The 22,500-nt window shown below is 44.9% G+C and overlaps 1 protein-coding gene across 2 annotated transcripts in view; it reads right to left on the bottom strand.

The window, feature by feature from the left end:
* The window catches only part of LOC143289571 (LIM domain transcription factor LMO4.1-like), a 130,210-nt gene that overhangs the window by 64,265 nt on the left and 43,445 nt on the right, over positions 1 to 22,500 (bottom strand). For both annotated transcript variants that reach the window (XM_076598596.1, XM_076598595.1), the window contains one exon: positions 16,665 to 17,055. In XM_076598596.1, coding sequence (XP_076454711.1) covers positions 16,665 to 16,975 — 311 coding nt within the window. In that variant the 5' untranslated portion in view covers positions 16,976 to 17,055. The remainder of the gene's footprint in view (positions 1 to 16,664; positions 17,056 to 22,500) is intronic.

Genomic DNA, 22,500 nt, shown 5'->3' with positions numbered 1-22,500 from the left:
ACAGAAAATAAACTTCAGCACAATGTGGTGTTATGTAAATGGCTGTTTTTTGGTGAAAATATTTGTTGAGAGAAATGATAGCGTATTGTAATGGAGCAGCTCTAGCTCTGGAAATGCTTTCGAACAAATTGATTCATTCGAATCATTTATACAAGCGCGTCGTACTGCATACACAATGATTGAATATTTCACGAATGCAGTGTGTGTGTGTGTGTGTGTGTGTGTGTGTGTGTGTGTGTGGTGTGGTGTGGTGTGGTGTGGTGTGGTGTGGTGTGTTGTGTTGTGTTGTGTTGTGTTGTGTTGTGTTGTGTTGTGTTGTGTTGTGTTGTGTTGTGTTGTGTGTGTGTGTGTGTGTGTGTGTGTGTGTGTGTGGTGTGGTGTGGTGTGGTGTGGTGTGGTGTGGTGTGGTGCGGTGTGGTGCGGTGTGGTGTGGTGTGGTGTGGTGTGTTGTGTTGTGTTGTGTTGTGTTGTATTGTGTTGTGTTGTGTGTGTGTGTGTGTGTGTGTGTGTGTGTGTGTAACTGTCTGTCTGTGTCTGTGTGTCTGTGTGCATTCACGTGTTTCTCTCTGTCTGTCTCTCCCTTTCTCCCCCACCCCTCTTTCTCTCACTCTTTCTCATAAGTGTGTGTGTGCGTGTGTGTGTGTGCGTGTCCGTAGGTGCGTGTGTGCGTGCATGCGTGCGTGTGTGTTTTAAAAATATTGCTGTCTTTTCTTGTATGGATGGAGGGGGTGTGGGGGTGGCAGAGAGAGAGAGAGAGAGAGAGAGAGAGAGAGACACTGGAACTGGACACTGGACACTGGAATTATTTATTGTCATTGCCAAGAAAGGTCTTTTGACAAGGGGGCAACAACATAAATCCATATATTTTAGCTTCAAAACAACAGAACACTATATTTTTTTCTGAACCCTTCAGTCAGTTTAAACCAAGAAAATATGCAATACTTGGAAACACTTAAGTCACATCCTGACAAAAACTCAACGAAACGGAACTAAAGAAAAACAACAATGTAATGATAATAAAATACCAAAATGAATGGAGACTGACTCGACCATCCCTTCAAAAATACATCAAACCAATACATACTGCCTCAACAATACACTCAATTATGCAATGTTATGTTTTCTGTTTTATCCAAATAAAATAGCAACTTCTTTACTAACTATAATTAAGTCTCTTCTATACTGTTAATACTATTCTGACTTATGTACCTTTGTCTCATTGTTTGAGCTTCTGCAATGAATTTAGCGACAGATCTAATTATGATTTCATTATCACATGACAAAACAGTAACAACATCATGGCTTTTAGCCATCTCTGTTTTAAAGAATATGCATTTTTCTCGCACAGTAGTATAAATTTCACACTGAAAAAGAAAATGTTTTTCATCATCCACTTGGTATCCACAGAGAGGACATGGTGACTGTATAGAAGTCCCAGGTTCAAACCATCTCCTGTTTGCATTAAACCCCAGAGTTCTTAACCTAAATCTCGCATAATTTATTCTGTGCCATTTGTCTGTAATGATCCTGAGATATGTTTCTGGTTGAAATATACTTTTAAAAGAAAAGGAGAGAGAGAGAGAGAGAGAGAGAGAGAGAGAGAGAGAGAGAGAGAGAGGTGTAATTAAAGAGAAATGCTTTCACAGCAGCCGCTTAATGTGCGAAAAGGAGTGTGTACTATAGCTAAAAGGCGCTGATCGTTATTTCTTATCTTTGAAAAACAAATTAGATATCAATGAATAAATAAATAAATTTTTATATACATAAATAATATCAAGCTTTAGAATACATTATCAAATTATGATTATGAACTTTCGATAAAAGAAACGGGATGGAAAAGCATTTCATTTTCTTTGATACATGTAGGAATTACAGAATTTTAAATGATTATATCAAAAAAGATGCACAGCATATATGATGATTATCACACTTTTATAATGAAATGAATTTATGAGCTTCAAAAGCATTTCATTTTCTTGATGAATATAGTAATTAAAGAAGCTTAAACGATTTTTTTTAAACAAAAGATGCAAAACATTTCTGATGATTATCACACTTTTATAATGAAATGTATATTTATGAGTTTCAACAACAAAAGATTATCATGATGGATGTGAAATTAAAGCATGTTTTAACATTAAAACTTCTGACAACGATGCTGTAAACACCAGTATCATCTTTCACGAAGAGAAAATTATGGTAAAGCGAATGGGAACATCAAAGCCGTATTCTTCTGAAATATTAATATGTGATTAAAGAAAATATAAACACCACGTCTGCATTCATCACAAGGTAATTCTTGATTAAGAAAAACAACTAGAATGTAAAGGATAAAAGCAACTACAACAACACCACCAGAATATCGTGTGTTTTTTCTGTAAAGTAATGTTTGGAATCAGATGGATTCTCTCTCTCGGAATAAAGTAATTTCAACAAAAATTATATGTACAAAAATATTAATAATTTCATCGTTTTCTAATAGAATGTCTGACAAACAAAAATAATGAAATTCTGTGCGCCTTTCTCAGCTAATCTAGACAAATGAGAAAATAAACTCTGTCACATTGAAACATAAATTCAAGCTATGTTTTGCGAACAAAATGAAATGTCCGATGATACATTTGAATGGAGAGATACAAGAACCGAATGGTTAAAAGAGTTGGGACTTTCAATCCGATGGTGCTGGATTCGATCTGAGTATCTGCGCTTGGTGGGTAGTGGGGTAACACTGTGTGTGTGTGTGTGTGTGTGTGTGTGTGTGTGTGTGTGTGTGTGTGTGTGTGTGTGTGTGTGTGTGTGTGTGTGTGTGTGTGTGTGTGTGTGTTTTGGTGTTGTTTTTCGATCTCATAATTTTATGTGCAACCTCTTAGTGCTTTAATCTATTTCGTGTGTACATACGTATATTATATGTGTATATATACACGCAGGAGATCCAAATACGCACGTTAAAGATCCTCTTATCCATACCAACGTTTGGTGGATTATAGGAACACTAACGTAACATGCATACATCCACCTTTCCCCGAAAACGGGAGTATGGCTGCCTTAACGGTCGTGTATGGAAAACGCCCACTCGTACATGTATAATACGAATGAATGTAGGAGCTCCAGCCTACGAGTGGAAACCATACAAAAATAACATCCAAAACCAAAGCAAGTCGTATTACCATCTCATATTCGACAGAAACTGACAAAAAGCGAATTCAAAGTCGCAAAATCATCTTCTGCTTGCCAGAAACTGGCTAATGTGATGAAAATGTAAACCTCACACTGTGTGTGTGTGTGTGTGTGTGTGTGTGTGTGTGTGTGTGTGTGCGCGCGCGCGCGCGCGCGCCTACCTACCTCCCTCAAAAAGAACTAATGCATTTTGTTAATCCCCTCACGTCATAAAAGCTTTTTGACAACAACCCATCAAATGATTAAAGCCCCACTCTCCCTCGCTAACTCTGCCTCTCTGCCTGTCTGTCTTTCTATTTCTTTCTTCATTCCATATATATCTCCGTTCTTGTTTGTCTTTCTGTCAGTCATTCTTCCACCCTGCTTTCGTTTTCGTTTGAACTACTGAGACGCGTATTTATAAACTTCCATAACAGAGAGTCTGAATCCATCAGACAACACTCTTCAGAGCCATCACACAGCCAGCGTCCTTATCATCAGCAGCAACATCATCGCCATTCTTTTTTTTTCTCTCCTGTTTCTCTTTTGGAGGTGTTCTTAATCCTCTTCTTCTTCTTCTTCTTTGCGTTGTTGTTGATGTTGTCGTTCTTCTTCTTTGTGTTGTTGTTGTTGTTGTTGTTGTTGTTGTTGTTGTTGTTGTTGTTGTTGTTGTTGTTGTTGTTGTTGTTGTTGTTGTTGTTGTTGTTGTTGTTCTTCTTCTTCTTCTTCTTCTTCTTCTTCTTCTTCTTCTTCTTCTTCTTCTTCTTCTTCTTCTTCTATCTTAATCATCATCATTCTTTTTTTTCATGAGCATTAGCAATATCAGTACCAGCAGCAGCAGCAGCAGCAGCAGCAGCAGCAGTAGTAGTAGTAGTAGTAGTAGTAGTAGTAGTAACAGCTATTATTATCGTTATCATCACCATGACTGTTTTTGTTGTTGCTGTGTTGATGTCGTAATTGTTACAGTCATCGTTGTTGTGTGGTTGTCATCACAACGGCCCCCTGCCTCCCCCACCCCGAACACACACACAGAAACTGCCAAATTACCCCCCCCCCCCCACTCCTCCGTTTCACGAGCAGAAAAAAACTCCCTTCCCTAACGAGCAGTGGTTCCCCTCAGTGACAACAATATCCTTCCTGTTCAAATTCTATAATGAGCATTGGTTCTCCCTCTCCTTGGTTGCTCTAGATCCTCCTCTTCAAATCCACACAAACTTTCGCCACATCACTCCAAGAAAGGACCCAGAAAGCCAACGGTGAGAGTTTGTGGCGACCAGTAAGCACCTTGTTTTGCACCCTGAATGCTTTTTTTTTTTCTTTTCTTTTTTTTCAGTACGCGGTTATGTTATAATGGGCAAGCTAACTGGCGTTTAGGTTGGACGAGGCGATTATTTCCTAATAGGCTAGCTGGGGTTTAGTTTGGACAAGGCGATTATGTCCAAATGGGCTAGCTGGGGTTTAGTTTGGACAAGGCGATTATGTCCTAATGGCCTAGCTGGGGTTTACGTTGGACAAGGCGATTATGTCCTAATGGGCTAGCTGGGGTGCAGGTTGGACAAGGCGATTATGTCCTAATGTAAAGGTTAGCTGGGGTTTAGGTTGGGCAAGGCGATTATGTCCTAATGGGCTAGCTGGGGTTTAGGTTGGCCAAGGCGATTATGTCCTAATGGGCTAGCCAGGGTTTTAGACTGGGCAAGGCGATTATGTCATAATGGGCTAGCCAGGGTTTAGACTGGACAAGGCGATTATGTCCTAATGGGCTAGCTGGGGTTTAGATTGGACAAGGCCATTGTGTCCTAATGGGCTAGCTGGCTTTTAGGTTGGGCAAGGCGATTATGTCCTAATGGGCTAGCTGGCTTTTAGGTTGGGCAAGGCGATTATGTCCTAATGGGCTAGCTGGGGTTTAGACTGGAAAAGGCGATTATGTCCTAATGGGCTAGCTGGGGTTTAGTTTGGACAAGGCGATTATGTCCTAATGGGCTAGCTGGCTTTTAGGTTGGGCAAGGCGATTATGTCCTAATGGGCTGGCCAGGGTTTAGATTGGACAAGGCGATTATGTCCTAATGGGCTAGCTGGGGTTTAGTTTGGACAAGGCGGTTATGTCCTAATGGGCTAGCTAGGGGTTAGGTTGGATCGGATTGCATCAGGTTAGGCAAGGTTGGGGGAATTTTGTTTACTGTCCCCGTCAGACATATCGGTGGTTGTGAAGGTTAGTTCAGGTTGGGTTACGTTGGGACTGGTGCGTTTCTTCAGGATGGGCTGGGATATCTGACGCTGACTTGGGATGGGCTGTTGTTTTTTGGGGGGTGGGGGGAGTGGGGGGGGGGGTTGACATGGGTTGATTTTGAAACAGTAATTTACCTCCAAACTGTGTGTTAACTCTCTCCATACGAACGGCGAAAGAGACGACGTTAACAGCATTTCTCCCCAATTACCACCATCAAAATATTACAAGCGGAAGGCTCTTACACTGAAGAGGTGAATGTTGACAAAGAATACCACAATTCTGACGACGGAAGCTAAAGGTTGGGTCGTTCAGACACCCACTGGACATCCGAGGGGTCTGTGTAGAGGAGAAGAGAGGACTGGCCGTACTGAGTGAGTTTAAACACACACCATATAATCTTGAATTTCTTTTTAGCTGGTCTGTTTTGTGTTGGGTCGGGAAAGGTTGGGATGGAGTGGGATAGATTGGACTCAGTTGGGTTGGGTTGGGTTGGGTCATTTTGGGTTCATTCGTTCATGATACATTCTTGGTTAAGTTGAGTTGGGTGAGGATGGTTAGGATTTCTCTCTCTCTCTCTCTCTCTATATATATAGAGAGAGAGATACAGATATATATCTTTCTCTTTCTGTTTAAAAGAGAGAGAGAGAGAGAGAGAGAGAGAGAGAGAGATACAGATATATATCTTTCTCTTTCTGTTTATCCTTCTCTCTCTCTTTCATCTTGTCCTTTTTATCTTTCTTCTTCCTCGACCTCCCTTCTTCTTCCCTCATTCCCTCGGTCTCTGCGACTCCAACTTATCCACCCCTTCCTTTCTTTCTTTCTCTTCTTCTGCACAACAAATGCTTTGTTTCCTTCAAAGATCATCAGTTCTGTTTAGATCAGTCCTTTTTCCTGCAATCGTCACCGTTATAATATGCTATCTTGTCTCGTTATGAATCTATGGAGGCGGAATATTCACAACAATCAACGGTGTCTGCAAGGACGAAAAGAATCTGAAGGAAAACAACACTTTAATTTCAACTTCTTTATTACTAATTGTATTGTTTGTAAGCATTTCTTTCTGAAAGATTGTGTGTGTGTGTGTGTGTGTGTGTGTGTGTGCGTGTGTGTGTGTGTGTGAGAGAGAGAGATGGTGGGGGTGAGTATGTGGGGAGAGTATGTAAGCATTTGAGCGAACAAGTGCGTTTGTATGAACATGCCAAAGACCACACTGCAGCAACACGGCACCACCAAAAAAATAATGGACTCGTTCGCGTTTTCGTTCAAATACGAGCGAGAGAGCACATGCTTGTGCGTGCCACTCACTGCCAACGCGAACGACAACATGCACGTCTTAGTCGAGCGAGTCGCATCCCTCCTCCCCTTATTACTGATCTCCACCTGCACAGCTAAGCCCCCTGTCTGTAATGAGCGGCGGCGGCTCTTCCTAATTGTGGCTCCTCTCTCTGTGTGTGTGTGTGTGTGTGTGTGTGTGTGTGTGTGTGTGTGTGTGTGTGTGTGTGTGTGTGTGTGTGTGTGTCAAACATACACACACACACACACACACACACACTACTTTTCTACACCGCTAATGGCCCAGGAGGATAGCCCTGTCCGGAGAACTGTGCGAGGGGGGTGGGAGGGGGGAGGGGTTTGGTGGTGGGTGGGGAGAGAAAGAGGGGTGGGGAGCTTATTGGGGAGCTTATGGGGTGAGGGATTGGCTTTAGGTTCTAACCACCACCTCCCCTATTTCCCCTCAACGGTGTCACCCACTCTCACCTCCCCCTCTCGATCCCTCCCCTCCGCTCCAGTGTTCAGCTCTGTTATTTTACAGGGTTTTTTTTATGCATCCTTAATAGTCGGACATGACTATCATACTTTGAAGTTTCTAGCACTCAGAGTTTCCTGGAAACAAACACTGCAAGTGTTTGTATTCATAGAGAGAATGTCTTTAGAGCAGAGTGTAAGCACTCAGAGTTTCTGGAAACAAACTGAAACAGGTGGTTGTATTTGAAGGCAGAATGTCTTTTGGCATGTGAGCGCTCAGATTTTCTGGAAACAAACAAGTGTTTGTATTTATATGGAGAAACGATTTTTGAGCAGTGTGAGCGCTCAGATTTTCTGGAAACAAACATCGCAGGTGTCTGTATTTATAGGGATAATGTCTTTTGAGCACATGCTGTGAGCTCTGTCTGTGTGAAGGGGAGATAATCAAGGGAAGCAGCAGTTCGGAAGATACTGCCGGCTACTAACAGCGAATCGTGGGCTGGAACAACCACTGCAGAGCTTTGCGGAAAGAATTATGTGGGTTGCTATCGCTGCCAACGGGTTTGCCATGATGAATTGGCATAAGTTAACATTTGGGCCGAGAGTAAAGTGAGAGCTGTATTATCTATGGTTTATCTATTGCAATGGGAAATCATTTACAGCTTAGTCTTTTGTGAAGGACCATGACTTTCAAACTAGGAGGCAAAACTGCACTGGCTCTTAGTGCTGCAGCCTTGGGGGCTAGTTGGCCTTCAGGAACCATCCCAACGCCGACTGTCCTTAAAGCCCTCTTGGACGATAGAGTGGGGATGTAACTTGGGCAAGACACTCTCCACTATAATCAAATTCTAGCCCAGATAGTCGGGACAGCAGTTACCTCCTCTGCTGTTCTGATGGTCATGGTCATAGTCGAACACGACTGACTTTCATACATCATACGGGCAATGATGGATGAGAACGGATTTTGGACTCTACTAATGGGGACAGGGTGGCGAGGATGCAGGCTAGAAACACAATGTCTAATATAGTGTGAATGTACACAGTCGTCAAGCAGCAAGACCCACTGGGGCAATGGCTGTGTAAGACGATAGGTAATGAGGGAAAGGAATGAGCAAATGTGTGTGTGTGTGTGTGTGTGTGTGTGTGTGTGTGTGTGTGAGGTGTGTGTGTGTGTGTGTGTGTGTGTGTGTGTGTGTGTGTGTGTGTGTGTGTGTGTATGTGTGTGTGTCCATGAAAGATTGATACGGTTCTGAGAAAAAAAAGATCTGTTACAAAGAATGATAACCCATAATACATGAAGGGGAAAAAAGCAAAATCTAAAACGTGGGGGTAAAAAAGGAGGATGGAGGCCCACAAAACAAAAAAAGTGGTTAAAAAAGGAGGGTGGAGGTCCCACAAAAGAAAAAGACTATCGAAGAGTTTTATTTCTTATTCCAGTGTAAAAGAAGTACAGATCAGATGACAGTTTCGTCGCTCTATTAGCAGGTTAGAATAGAAATAAACTGTGGATTCTGCCAGTGGGAAGGACATGTTATAGTGAAGTGACTAATGTTTTGAACTCTGTAACTGTAATGGCAGAAGAAAACACAGAGCTCTCTGGAGACTTTCCAAGCTGCAAGCAAGAGAACGTATGATACGTGGTAATACAATTCTTTGGACCACATCAGTGAGGAAGAAATGTTAGAACAATCACACGAACTCTCACCAAAAACATGCGTTGATTAGATTTGATTTTATTTTGCCTTCCTGGGCAGCTGAGCTATAACACCGCTATTTAAATTGTTTTGATTACAATACATTTAATCTGTCTCGATTTGATTTCGTTTGTCTTGATTCGTCCCTAGAATTCATCTGAGATATAGAAATATAATAACGTGATTTCATTTTGTTGATTTTTTTCCATCTACATCAGATCTGACAACAAAAGTTCTAATCAGAGAAGCGGATGCAATATATAACAATAAACTCTAATGAAAAAAAAAACCCTGATAAATCCGTAGTGTTTGTTTTTGTTTGTTTGTTTGTTCGTTCTAATGAATTTTAAACAGCGCATTTATTATTTATTCAACGGGGATGTTCACTGGGTTCATGTGCGTTCTCCGATCATTAACAAGACTGCACTTTGTACAAAACACCATTCTGAGGGGTCACTTCCATGTACTATTCGCTTCACACACACACTCCGATCTCTCGATGAAGTCATCTCTTGAGAAATCCCAGAGACGAAATGAAGACAGCTGGAAAAAAACAGTGCGTTTTTGGTTTCACGGCACAATTGGAATGCAATGTCATCTATTCTGCTCAGCATTTGAACCCTCGGTTGAGTTTAAAAATTACATTGAAACACATTTGTTTTACCATGCATTCCCCTGTGTGTGTGTGTGTGTGTGTGTGTGTGTGTGTGTGTGTGTGTGTGTGTGTGTGTGTGTGTGTGTGTGTGTGTGTGTGAGACTTAGAGACAGACAGACAGAGAGAGAGAGAGAGAGAGAGAGTGTGTGTGTGTGTGTGTGTGTGTGTGTGTGTGTGTGTGTGTCTGAGTGTATCCTACAGTGTGTGTCTATTTCTCTGCAGTTTGTGGCTTGCATCTTGTGTGTGTGTGTGTGTGTGTGTGTGTGTGTGTGTGTGTGTGTGTGTTTGTGTGTGTGTGTGTATATATATATATATCACGATAACACCACTTTCACACACTAGAGGGACTGATGCACGTCTGTGTCAGTTCAGAAGTGAGAAAGTGGGCGCACGCCTGTTGGCCTACACGAACATATCCACGTCTTGGCGAGAATTTCAACTCCCCTCCCCACCCAACCACCTACACACACACACACACACACACACACACACACACACACATATCGCTCAGATCTCCATTCATTAGAATGCAAGCCAGAGATCACAAGCTTGCGCGTATCTACGCGTACATGCATGTGCAGAATAATGGACTCATTTGCTTTTTCGTTCAAATACGAGCGAGAGAGCACATGCTTGTGCGTGCCACTCACTGCCAACGCGAACGACAACATGCACGTCTTAGTCGAGCGAGTCGCACCCCTCCTCCCCTTATTACTGATCTCCACCTGCACAGCTAAGCCCCCTGTCTGTAATGAGCGGCGGCGGCTCCTCCTAATTGTGGCTCCTCTGTGTGTGTGTGTGTGTGTGTGTGTGTGTCCCCCCTCCCTCTCTCTCGGTCTCTCCCTCCCTCTCTCTCTCTCTTCTCACGTCCAATACTTTTCTACGCCACTAATGGCCCAGGAGGATACCCGTGTCCGGAGATCTGTGAGGGGGGATAGGGGGCTGGGGGGGGGGGGAGCTTATGGGGTAAGGGATCTGGCAGGCTCTGTGTTCTCCTCTATCCCCTTGTCATCCCCCTCCACCCCCCCTCCCCCAAACTACCACTTCCGCCCCCTACCAACTCCCACCTGCCTCTCTCTCCGTCTGTCTCCACACGTTCCTCCAGTCCCCCATTCATCCATTACTCTCACTGTATGTTCCAACCTCTTTCCGTGCATCTTTGAAGAGTGTCGTGCCCGTGCTTCCTTGACAAACACTGCAGAATGTCTGTGTTTCTGTAAAGAATGTCTTTGAACAGAGGTTGTGAGCTCTGCCGAACGCGTAGGCATTGACAGGAATCTGTGTTTCTCTAGAGCCCTCTGGAGGAAGGTTGCAGGGTGGTTATGAAGAGGCTTATCTGCCAATACAGAGTCCGTGAGGGTCTGGGTTCGATTCCCGCTCTCGCCCTTTCTCCCAAGTTTGCCTGGGGATTTTTTTTACTGAGCGTCTAGTCACTGGGATGAGGCGATAAACCGAGGTCTCGTGTGCAACACGCACTTGCCGCACTGAAAAATAACCGACGACAACAAAACGTTGTCTTCTGGAAACTTCTGTTGAAGACATCCACTCAGATAGGTACACGAATAAACATGCACTCTAGGCCTGACTTGGGTGACGCTGCTGGTCAGGCATGTGCAGGTGTGATGTAGCTGATATGGATTTGTCCGAGTGCAGCGACGCCTCTTTGAGAAACTGAAACTGAAACTCTCTGGAGGACATATCAATGCAGAGGTTGTGAAATTGAACTGTGTCAATGAAAGAGTAGCAAGGAAACGGAACTTTAAAAAAAAAAAAAAAGTTTTAAGATAAGTGATGGTCAGCTGCATTATTGATTCAGCTGTCCACAGCCCAGTGGTGACAATCCTGTAGCTTCTAAACTCTTCCAATAAGAATGAGAATTCGAAACAGAAAAAAAAACCTTCTTGTCTCCATCAATTAGCAGGAAGTATGTTAAATAAAAGAACCAGGGATTGAATGCCATTATCACTGACTTGATTTAATTCGGTTGATTCTGTATGATTCTACATCCCAGTTTACTGGTCGCATTTGACAGCAAGAAAGTCCTGTCAGACCTGATTTCTCACACTCACAAGGAATGGATTAGAAATAACAAACAAACACACACACACACACACACACACACACACACACACACACACACACACACACACACACACACACACACACAAATCAACAAAAGAAGAGAGTTAAATATAATTTCCCAAAACGAAATCGATGAATACTACATATATATCACTTTTTTTCTTTTTTCTTTTTTTTTTTGCTTGAAATTTCAAAGCAGGCACCTGATTACTTCTTTTTTAAATGATTAATTTCTCACACACACACACACACACATATGTGTGTGTGTGTGTGTGTGTGTGTGTGTGTGTGTGTGTGTGTGTGTGTGTGTGTGTGTGTGTGTGTGTGTGTGTGTGTGTGTGTGTGTGCAGGCAGTTAGATAGATAAATAGATAGATTTTTTTTTTTGATTTTGATGAAATGAATGACAGGATTTCAGTGCAAATTCGGTTCTCAAAGTAAAAAGTGCAGTCCCTGCAAACCAACCACCAACCCTTGTGGTTGTATGGGTCACTTTCACTGTGCGTGTCCGTACACCCTTTCACCGTCAAGCTCACATTTATGCACAGGCATGGTAGAAAGGTGACCATTCATTGGTCTGTTATCCATGAACCTACTGCACTTACTGTTCGATGGTAGGGTTAGGCCATATTTTCTATACATCGCAAGGGGAATCCCCAGCTATTCTTAGCCACTGTCTTTTCTGTGTTTATACCACAAGGGAATTCTGAACTATAAATTGACTGGCGGTGAAAGGGTTAACCTACTTCTTTTTTTTCGCAGATGCTTCTTTCTGTCTTTCTTTCAACGAAACTCTCCCCTGAGAGGACCCAGCTGCGAGAAGAAGACAGTCGGAAAACAGTGCCACGTTAGGAGAGGAGGAGAGATGGAGAGAGTGGGGGGTGGAGGTGGGGACAGTGGGGGGCAGGGGGGTGGGGAGGGGGGCGCGGGGTCACTGCCACGCCTTCCGCTCTGTGCGACATTGTAATCCTGGTGGTTGATGTTTAAAAAGAAAAAAAAGAAAAAAAAAGAAAACCTGCGTGAATCACTTTAGTGTGTGTGTGTGTGTGTGTGTGTGTGTGTGTGTGTGTGTGTGTGTGTGTGTGTGTGTGTGTGTGCGTGCGTTGTGTGTGTGTGTGTGTGTGTGTGTGTGCGTGTGCGCGCGCGCGCGTTAGATCTTCAGATTAACGTCTATTCACTGTAAGTGTTATTAGACGGTGCGCGCGCGCGCGCGTGTGTGTGTGTGTCTGTGTGTGTGTGTGCGCGCGCACGCGCGCTTGCACGCTCAGCTCATGCATGCGTATGCGTGCATGCATAATGATGTGTCCGTGCATGTCACTAAAACGCAGTTCCATCCACAAAGTTGAACGACACAGTCAGCCCGGACTCACGATGTGTGGGACTGCCTTCGTGCAAAGACGAGAGAGAAAAAGAGCTCGAGCGTTCGAATCCGCGCGCCTGCACTGTGCATTGTGCATTGTGTCCGTGTCTAAACCAACCCGCTACCGTCCCCTCCCCCGACCCCTCAACTCCCTCACTCCCCTTCTGCCCCCCCCCCCCTCCCCCACCGCCCCACCATCACCCTTCTTCTCCACCTGCACAGCAAAGCCCCCCTGTCTGTAATGAGCGACGGCGGCTCTTCCTAATTGTGGCTCCTCTCTCTCTCTCTCTCTCCCTCTCTTCCCCTCCTCTCTCTCCCACCCCTCCTCTCTCTCTCCCCCTACCTCTCTCTGTCTCTCCTCTCCCTCTCTCTGTCCCCTCTCTCTCCTTCCCCCCTCTCTCTCACCCTCCCCTCTCTCTCTCTCTCTCCCTTGCCCCCCCTCTGTCTCCCCCCTTCCCCCTCTCTCTCTCCCCTTTCCCCTCCCTCTCTTCCCCTCTCTCTCTCCCTCTCTTACCCCTCCACTCTCTCTCTCACCCTCCTATCTCTCACCCCCCCCCCCCACTCTCTCTCGTCCAATACTTTTCCACGTCGCTAATGGCCCAGGAGAGACAGCCCTGTCCAGAGATCTGTGAGGGGGGAGGGGGGGGTGGAAGTTGGAGGGTGGAAGGAAGCTTATGGGGGTAAGGGATCTGGCTGGCTCTTATGATCTCCCTTACCCTGCTACACTCACACACCCCATGCATCGCATACCTCCCCCTCCCAAAACCTGTCTCTCCCCCTGTGCTCCAACACTCACCCCTCCTCCTCCTCCACCTCCAGCAAACCCCCCAACACACACACACACACACACACACACACACACACCTTTTTACTTTTTTTTTTTTGTCAGCCCTTTGCGCCCACAGCTTCTCATTATGCAAGTCGTTGAGAGTGCTGTGCTTATTCTTTCTTTGAAGAGTGTCGTGCTCAAATTTCCCTGACAAACAAGTGCAGGTGTCTGTGTACAGTTCTGGGAAGAATGTCTTTCATTAACAAAGGTTGCGAGCTCCTGTCTACTCTCCGTCAAGGAAAGGTTAGCCACGCGGCAGCATCAGTTCAGGGAATATTCTGCCAATATCGAGGCAAGGTTGAAGCTCTGTTGCTTTTCTTGGACTCTGCCAACTGTGGATGACTAGTTGAACCAAAGCAGCTTCTGGACTCGGCAATAGCCGAGTGGTTACAGCGTTGAACTTTCAATCTGAGGGTCCCGGGTTCGAATCGCGGTTCTGGCGTCAGGTGGGTAAAGGGTGGAGATTTTTCCGATCTCCCAAGTAAACAAATGTGCAGATCTGCTTGTGCCTGAACCTCCTTTGTGTGTACATGCAAGCAGAAGATCAAATACGCACGTTAAAGATCTGTAATCCATGTGGGTTATGAAAGCAAGAACATGCACCCCCCCTTAAAGCGGAGTATGGCTGTCTGCATGGCGGGGTGAAAACGGTCATACATGTAAAAGCCCACTCGTATATATACAAGTGAACCTGGGAGTTGCAGTCCATGAACGAAGAAGAAGAAGGACTCATACTGTGAGGGGGGCGGTGATGGGTTGGAACAGAGCCGCTGCTTATTGTCTTTATCAATGTGGGAACCCGGGGTATGAAAATTACTTGATTTAATTTGGGTGATTTTATTTGATCTGCATTCTGAGAGAATATTGCATCAGACAACAAAAGCATTGTCAAGCCCAATTCCCTTCATTTTGACAAAAACGTTACAAAAAAAATAAACCAAACAGAAAAACAATTAGAGAAAAAAAAAACCCAACAATTCTTAAACAATTTCGCTCTAACGAAATCAAAGAAATGGGCATATATCAGCATTTTATTTTCAAAACGAAAAGTATGCGCGTATTATATATCATAATACCGCTTTCTTTGAACTCGACTAGCTTTTAAAGCAACTTAGACATATCTCAAAACAACATTGCGGTTCTTTCTTCCACTCCACCATTCTCACAGTGGATCACTTTCGTTGAGGTCTGTCCGTTCCATCTTTGCACGTACGACGCGTCTCGCATGCTTCAACCTTTCAATGACGACGTCTCCTGAGTGTTCCGACACGCGAAATGGGAGACAAGTGGGGGAAAGAGGAGAGTGCGTTTAGGTTTCACTGCACAATTGCAAATACGATGGCATCGACTTGGTGCAACGTCTCAACACTGATTGAGCCGGAAAAGAAGAAGAAGGGGGGAAAAAAACCAGCTTGAAACGTATTTATTTTGCTGGGCATTTCTCTATCCGTTGCACAGAAAGAGAGAGAGAGAGAGAGAGAAGGGGCGGGGAGTTAGAAAAGAGACACGGGAGAGAGAAGAGAGAGGGGGGGAGAGACGGGGGTGGTGACAGAAAAGAAAGAGGTGGTGGGGAGACGATGGAAAGAGGAAAGATAGAACAGAAAGGGAGAGAGAGAGTGTGTGTGTAGGGAGGGGGGGTGGTGGTGGAGAAAAACAGATATACCGAAAGAGAGAGTGTGTGGGAAAGAAAGAAAGAAAGAGAGAGAGACAGAGACATAGACACAGAGACAGAGAGATGGTAGGGTTATCGTAGATCATATCGATGTCACCCCCTTGGCTAAGCCTCCGTTAAAGAGAGGAGAACGAGAGAGAGAGACAGACATACAGAGAGGAAAGATACCGAAAGAAAGAGAGAGATACAGAGAAACTGAGAGAGAGAGACAGAGACAGACAGACAGGGAGGGAGGGAGACAGAGAGAGATGTCATTATTCAGCGGTGTGGTAGTGGTGGTGATTGAGGAAGCAGCAGTATCATCAATACCTTCATCATCATCAATCACCATCACCCTTCACCACCATCTACCGGCACCACACAGACACACACGTTTTCTCCCCTCCCTTCCCCTCCCCTCACACACGCACACACACACACACACACACACACACACACACACACACACACACACACACACACACACACACGAGTGCACGTGTAAATGCCCGATAAAATATATATACGTTTCACGCCAATCAGTTTTAACCACATCAAGTATTTGCAAACACACGTGCGCGCGTACATACACACATACACAAACACATAAAACACACTATCACATTCTTTCACACACACACACACACACACACACACACACACACACTAACATAATCAAACACACACACACACCCATCAGAAACACACACACGCACACAGCGCCCCAATTGCCACTCCCACAACACACAAACACACACATGCCTCCTTATCCCCTCTCCCCCTCACACACACCACTGAGATTCATATGACACACCTACATACGCCCACCCACCCACACCTTCACCTTCACACCCACACACCTGCAAACACACCCACACACCTCCAAACACATCCACACACCTCTAAACACACACACACCTCCCCGCCCCCACCCCTCCACAAAAACACACACAACAACAACCCACCCACTAACCCACATCCTAACACACATACAAAAAAAAAAAAAAAAAGAAGACCCCCCCCTCACCCCCCTCCCCCAACACACACAATTGAACACCCCCACATCACTCACACACAAACACACATCCCCCTCCCCCACCCCCTCCCACACACACATTACCCACCCATCCACACCCTCACCACCAGCCCCCCCCATACCCCACATGCCCCCCCCCCCCCACACACACACACACACCCCACCCCACCACATCACTAACACCACCAACACTACACACCACCACACACAGCCGACAACCCCAACTCACCGGATGTAGTCGTTCCGGCAGAGGATCATGCCGGCCTTGGTGAAGCACGACTTGCCGATCTCGCCCAGCTGGGCCTGGCAGCACGTGCACTTGAGGCAACCGGTGTGCCAGTAGCGGTCCAGCGCGTGCAGAAGAAACCGGTCCTGAATCAGGCGCCCGCAACCGGCACACATGTGGGCCGAGCCTGGCCCGTGACCGCCGCCAATACCAATACCGCCGCCGCCGCCCATTCCGCCGACACCGCCTCCGTTGCCGGCCGGGAGAGGCGGGGCAGGGCCTCCTCCGGCCGAGGGGTTAAGAGCGGGGCCCATGTTGCTGGTGTTGTTGTTGGTCGTGGCTGCGGCTGCTGCTGAGGTAGGGCCGTGCGGGAAGGCCGGGTTGGTGAGATCACCTGTTGGGGGTTGGAAACAGTTATTTTAAAATTTGTTTTTATCTATCTGTCTGTCTGTCTAGATCTATTCCCTTACCCTCCCCCTCCCCCCTGCCTCCCCTTCCACCAGGCATTCAGTGGATGGTCATGGGTGCCATATTTCTAATTTGTCTGTCTATCTATCTATCTATCTATCTATCTATCTATCTATCTATCTTTCTTTCTTTCTTTCTTTCTTTCTACCTACCAATCTGTCTATTTATCTATCTATCTATCTATTCCCTTACCCCCACCCAACTCCACTAGACATTCAGTGGTTGGTCATGGGTCCCATACATTCAATTTATCTATCTATCTATCTATCTATCTATCTATCCATCCATCTATCTATTCCCTTACCCCCACCCAACTCCAAAAGACATTCAGAGCTTGGTCATGGCTGCCATTCATTCGGATGAGGCGGTAAACCTAGGTCCTTTGTGCAGTATGTACAATTTAGCGCACGACAAAGACCCCACGGCAGCAAAACGGTGGTCCCTGACAAAATGTCTGTACAAAAATCCACTTTCATTGTACAATAAAGTTAATACACTTGAAAATTGGAGAACAAAAAATCTTTATTTATATATATATATATATATATATATATATATATATATATATATATATATACATATTCTCCCCCGAGAAGAGCAGCCCGAATTCCACACAAAGAAATCCATAGTGACGAACGAACTGGAACAATAATAATTCAAAACAAAACAAAACTCAGAACTTTAACAAAATCTTTATTTCTCAAGGACTGAGATTTGAAGACATTGGCCTACTGTTCCGAGAAAGGAGAGTGACAGCCGAGGTAAAGGATGTGGGGAAGTTTGGGTTTCAAGTTTCTGTTGGTAATGTGATGCTGCTGGTGTTGACAACACATTTCAGCTTTGAATTATTCTCCTTTTCTTTCCTCCCCCCCCCCTTTTTTTAAGTCTTGAATACCCGTTATAATGACCATCGTTATCCAAATTAATTAAAAAGATGAAAAACTTTGTTTTTTCTTTTTTCAATCAGTTGCCCTTTTCCCGAGAAAGTTAAGAAGACTTCAAAAATGAATGAAATTGTTGGTATTCCTTCCTTTCATCTCTCTCTCTCTCTCTCTCTCTCACACACACACACACACACACACACACACACACACACACACACACACACACGCACGTACGCGCACTAATGAACACCACCTCACACGCTCTCTCTCTCTCTCTCTCTCACACACACACACACACACACACTAATGAACACCGCCTCAAGCACGATGTGAAGTTAACAAAACAAAGTCAGAATATTTATGTTTCCGGTCTTTATTTAATGGGGGGGGGGGGGGGGGGGGGGGGTTGGAGAGACCGAAGAGACAAGAAGGGTTGCAGTGGTGACACAGATCAAAAGATCTCTCTCTCTCTCTGTCTCTCTGTCTCTCTCTCTGTCTCTCTCTCCCTCTCTATTTCTCACAGACATACACTCGCACTCACAGACACACAGACACAGATACACACACCAAACCCGCACTGACCATCATCATCATCATTAACAATATCGCTTTCGTAATTTACAAATAGCTAAGAAGAAACACTTCAACAGAAAAAAAAACCCAAAGTGAAGCTATCCCTGCATAATGAAACCCAAGTAATACATTAATTTTCACCACCACCACCACCACCAACCCACATGGAAACACACACAGTTCAAACCATTTCACCACCACCACCACGCGCGGTATGTGGACCCACGTGACGTTCCCCCCCACCCTCCCCCACCCCTATTTAACTCCCCTAACTTTTCCTGCTGCCCCCCCCCCCCCCCCCCCCCCAGCAAAAACTGTCCAATCAAATCGCTACAATCCAGGAAGCGGTGGGTGATGGGAGGTGGGGGGGGGAGGATGGGAAGTAATCTTCTTCTTCTCCTCTACTCCGCGCCTCACACAACCAAATCATTAACAATGACGAACATGAGAGCCCTGTGAGCCGAGCCTAGCCAGCCCCAGCCCCTAAGACTGGCTACTAACCGGCCGGTGTGAATAAGGCTGGCTTCAGAAATCCTTGAGAAGCAGGAGGAAAGATATGTTTTAAAATAATAAAAAAAAAATGAAAAAAGAGAGAGGGGGGGGAGGCCCCCCCCCAAAAAAAAAAAAGAAAAAAAAAAGAAAAAAAAGAAAGAAAGATGAGGAAAAATAAGAGACTCTGGCTGTTATTGCCTCTCTCCCAGGATTTAATGTGGTCTATGGAGAAATCATCCCAATTAGACGCGAAGAAAATAGGCTTCATTATGAGGCAAATTGACTTCGTCATGCTCACACTACACCCTGGACGTAGATCCTTGCGCATGACAAATGGTCCCTGCAACTTTTAAGTCTACAGCCAGATCCTCCTCTCCCCAACACCCATCACACCCATCACCTCTCGCCCCCCCCTCCCCCCTCCAACCCTCCCAGCATCCATCCATACCTCTCTCTCTCTCTCTTCCCTCCTCCTCCTCCTCCTCCCCCCTCAATCCCTAACTCATTAGAACTTCGTGCAAACCAACCCTCCCCTCCCGACCCCCCACCTCCACCATCACATCCCCAAACCCTCTCTCGTTCCATGCCCCTCCCACCCTCCCTCCTCCCCTTCTTTTCCTCCCTCTAGTTAACAGGCGCTAAGTTGGCCACCCATCGACACATCTGTGAAGGGCTTACAATGTTCTTAGGGGTAAGGACGAAGAAGAAGGGGGAGGAGGAGGAGGAAGAAGAAGAAGAAGAAGAGGGCCGTGAAGATGTAAATTAGTTCATAGGGGGATTATGTTCCCTCGCTTCTTCTTCTTCTTCTTCTTCTTCTTCGTCGTCGTCGTCGTCTTCTTCTTCTTCTTGCTTGCTTTCTTCCTTCTTTTTCTTCTTTTTCCCCTTCTTCTTCTTTTCCCTTCTCCTTTCTTTCTGCTGCTGCTGCTGCTCTCTACACTACCACTACCCGCTACTGCAGCTGTTTCTTCTCCTCCTCCTCCCTTCTTCTCCTCCTCCCTTCTTATTCTTCTTCTCCTTTCTTTCTTTCTGCTGCTGTTGCTCTCTACACTACCAATACTGCAGCTGTTTCTTCTTCTTCTCCTTTTTCCTTCTTTTCTTCTTCTTCTCCTCTCTTCTTCTTCCTTCTTTTCTTCTTCTTCTCCTCACTTCCTCTTCTTCTTATCCCTACTTCTTTCTTTCTGCTGCTGTTGCTCTCTACACTACCACTACTGCAGCTGTTTCTTCTTCTTCTCCTCCTCCTCCTTCTTCTTTCTTCTTCTTCTTTTCTTCTGTTCTTCTCCTCCCTTCTTCTTCATCTGTTTTCTTCCTCCCCTCTTCTTCTTCCTTCTCCTTTCTTCTTCTTCCTTCTTCTCTTTTTCCTTTTTTTCTTCTCCTTGTCACCCTTTCTTCTTCTTGTTGTTCTTCTTCTCCTTTTTCCTTCTTTTTTCTTTTTCTTCTTCTCCTCCTCCTCCTCCCTTCTTCTTCTTCTTTTTCCTTCTTTTCTTCTTCTTCCCCCTCCTTTTCTCCTTCTTCTGCTGTCCTTTATACTACCATTACTACTACTACTTCTGCTTCTTCTTCTTCTGCCTCCCCCACCTCCTTCTTCTGTTGCTCTTTATACCACTACTACTACTACTACTACTACTTGTTCTTCTTCTTTCTTTTTCCCCTTTGAGATTGTTCTCTCCTCTTCTTCTTCTTTTTCTCCTTCGAGATTATTCTCCCTCCTGCTTCTTCTTCTTCTTCTTGTGCTGCTGCTGCTTCGTCACCGAAGGGAGCAGTGCCACCGACTAGGAAGCGAATGTCCGTGGGTTCGAGTCTTATGTATGCCTGTACGGACCGGAATTTTTACCACTATCTTCACATTCACCCCCGCCACCCTCCCTCCCCTCCACTGGACCTTGAGTGGTCTGGGTGATAATTATTCATTCGGATGAGACAATGTTCCGAGGTTCCCGTGTACAGCATGCACTTTGCGCAGGCAGAAGAACCCACGGCAAGGAAAAAAAAAAGGTTGTCCATGGGGCAAAATTCTGTAGATTGGAGGAAGGTGGCAGATTGGTTAAAACACTCAGCTGCCAATGCAGAGTCCGTGAGGGTGTGGGTTCGAATCCGCGCTCTCGCCCTTTCTCCCAAGTTTGACTGGAAAATCAAACTGAGCGTCTAGTCTTTCGGATGAGACGATAAACCGAGGCCCCATGTGCTGCACGCATTTGGCACACTGAAAAAGAACCCATGGCGACAAGAATGCTGTACTCGGGAAAAATTATGTAAAAAGAAATCCACTCTGATAAGTAGGTAAACAAATACATAAGCATGCACTCAAAGCATGACAAGCGCGTTGGGTTATGCTGCTGTCAGGCATCTGCTTAACAGTTGTGGTGTAGCGTACATATATGGATTTGTCCGAACGCTGTGACGCCTCCTTGAGAAACTGAAAATGATACTGAAACTCTGTAGAAAAATTCACGTTGATTGTGAAACAAACTTCTCCTGCAGACAGACAGACAGACAGAGAGAGAGAGTAAATTGTGGGTGGTGTGCAATTTGGCGACTCCAATCTCCTCGAGAGCAGCCCAAATTTAGCAGAGAAAAATCTGGTATAGTGACACAATACAACGCAATTCAACAGAACACAAACACAATATAATAGTTCTTCTCCATCAGCTTCCCTTTGCGCGTCACCCTCCACACCCCCTGCCTTTCTTTCTTTTCTTTTTTTTTTTTTCTTTCTTTCAATCTGTCTCTCTTTACTTTCTGTCTGTCTTTGTACGATTTGTTTCTCTCTTTTGGTTAAAAAAAAAACAACAACCAAAAAACAAAAAAAAAATCGAGTGACAAACTAAACGAGAGAACTTTCGAGAGAGACAGAGACAGACAGACAGACACAGAAACTCTGAATCAGGGTTCATTTATGTATAACACACACACACACACACACACACACACACACACACACACACACACACACACACACACACACACACACACACACACACAAATTGCCCCTTAGTAGTCGATAACACATACACGTATATTATTTGTACACCGAGAGAGAGGGAAAGAGAGAGGGGGAGCGGGTGGAAATCGCCAGCTGTATATATATATATATATATATATATATATATATATATATATATATATACATAGAGAGAGAGAGAGAGAGAGAGAGAGAGAAACAGACAGACAGACAGACAGAGACAAAAAGGGACAGAGAGAAAGAGAGACAGACAGACAGAGACACAACGACAGACAGAGAGAGAGATATATTGACTGACAGACAGACTGACAAACAGATATACTGACAGACAGACAGAAAGACTGACAGACAGTAATATTCAGCTGTTCAGTGTTGTAATTTATCATGCAACTGTATTGTGCTGCAATTTATCAGTTGATTTTTCAGGTTGTAACTTATCATATTCAACTGTTCTCAGTGAAAT

Source organism: Babylonia areolata, chromosome 14 (assembly GCF_041734735.1).
Source record: "Babylonia areolata isolate BAREFJ2019XMU chromosome 14, ASM4173473v1, whole genome shotgun sequence".
In the NCBI taxonomy this organism is placed as follows: domain Eukaryota; kingdom Metazoa; phylum Mollusca; class Gastropoda; order Neogastropoda; family Buccinidae; genus Babylonia; species Babylonia areolata.
Note: the sequence above shows the minus strand (reverse complement) of the source record. Positions and strands in the feature narration are given on the sequence as shown.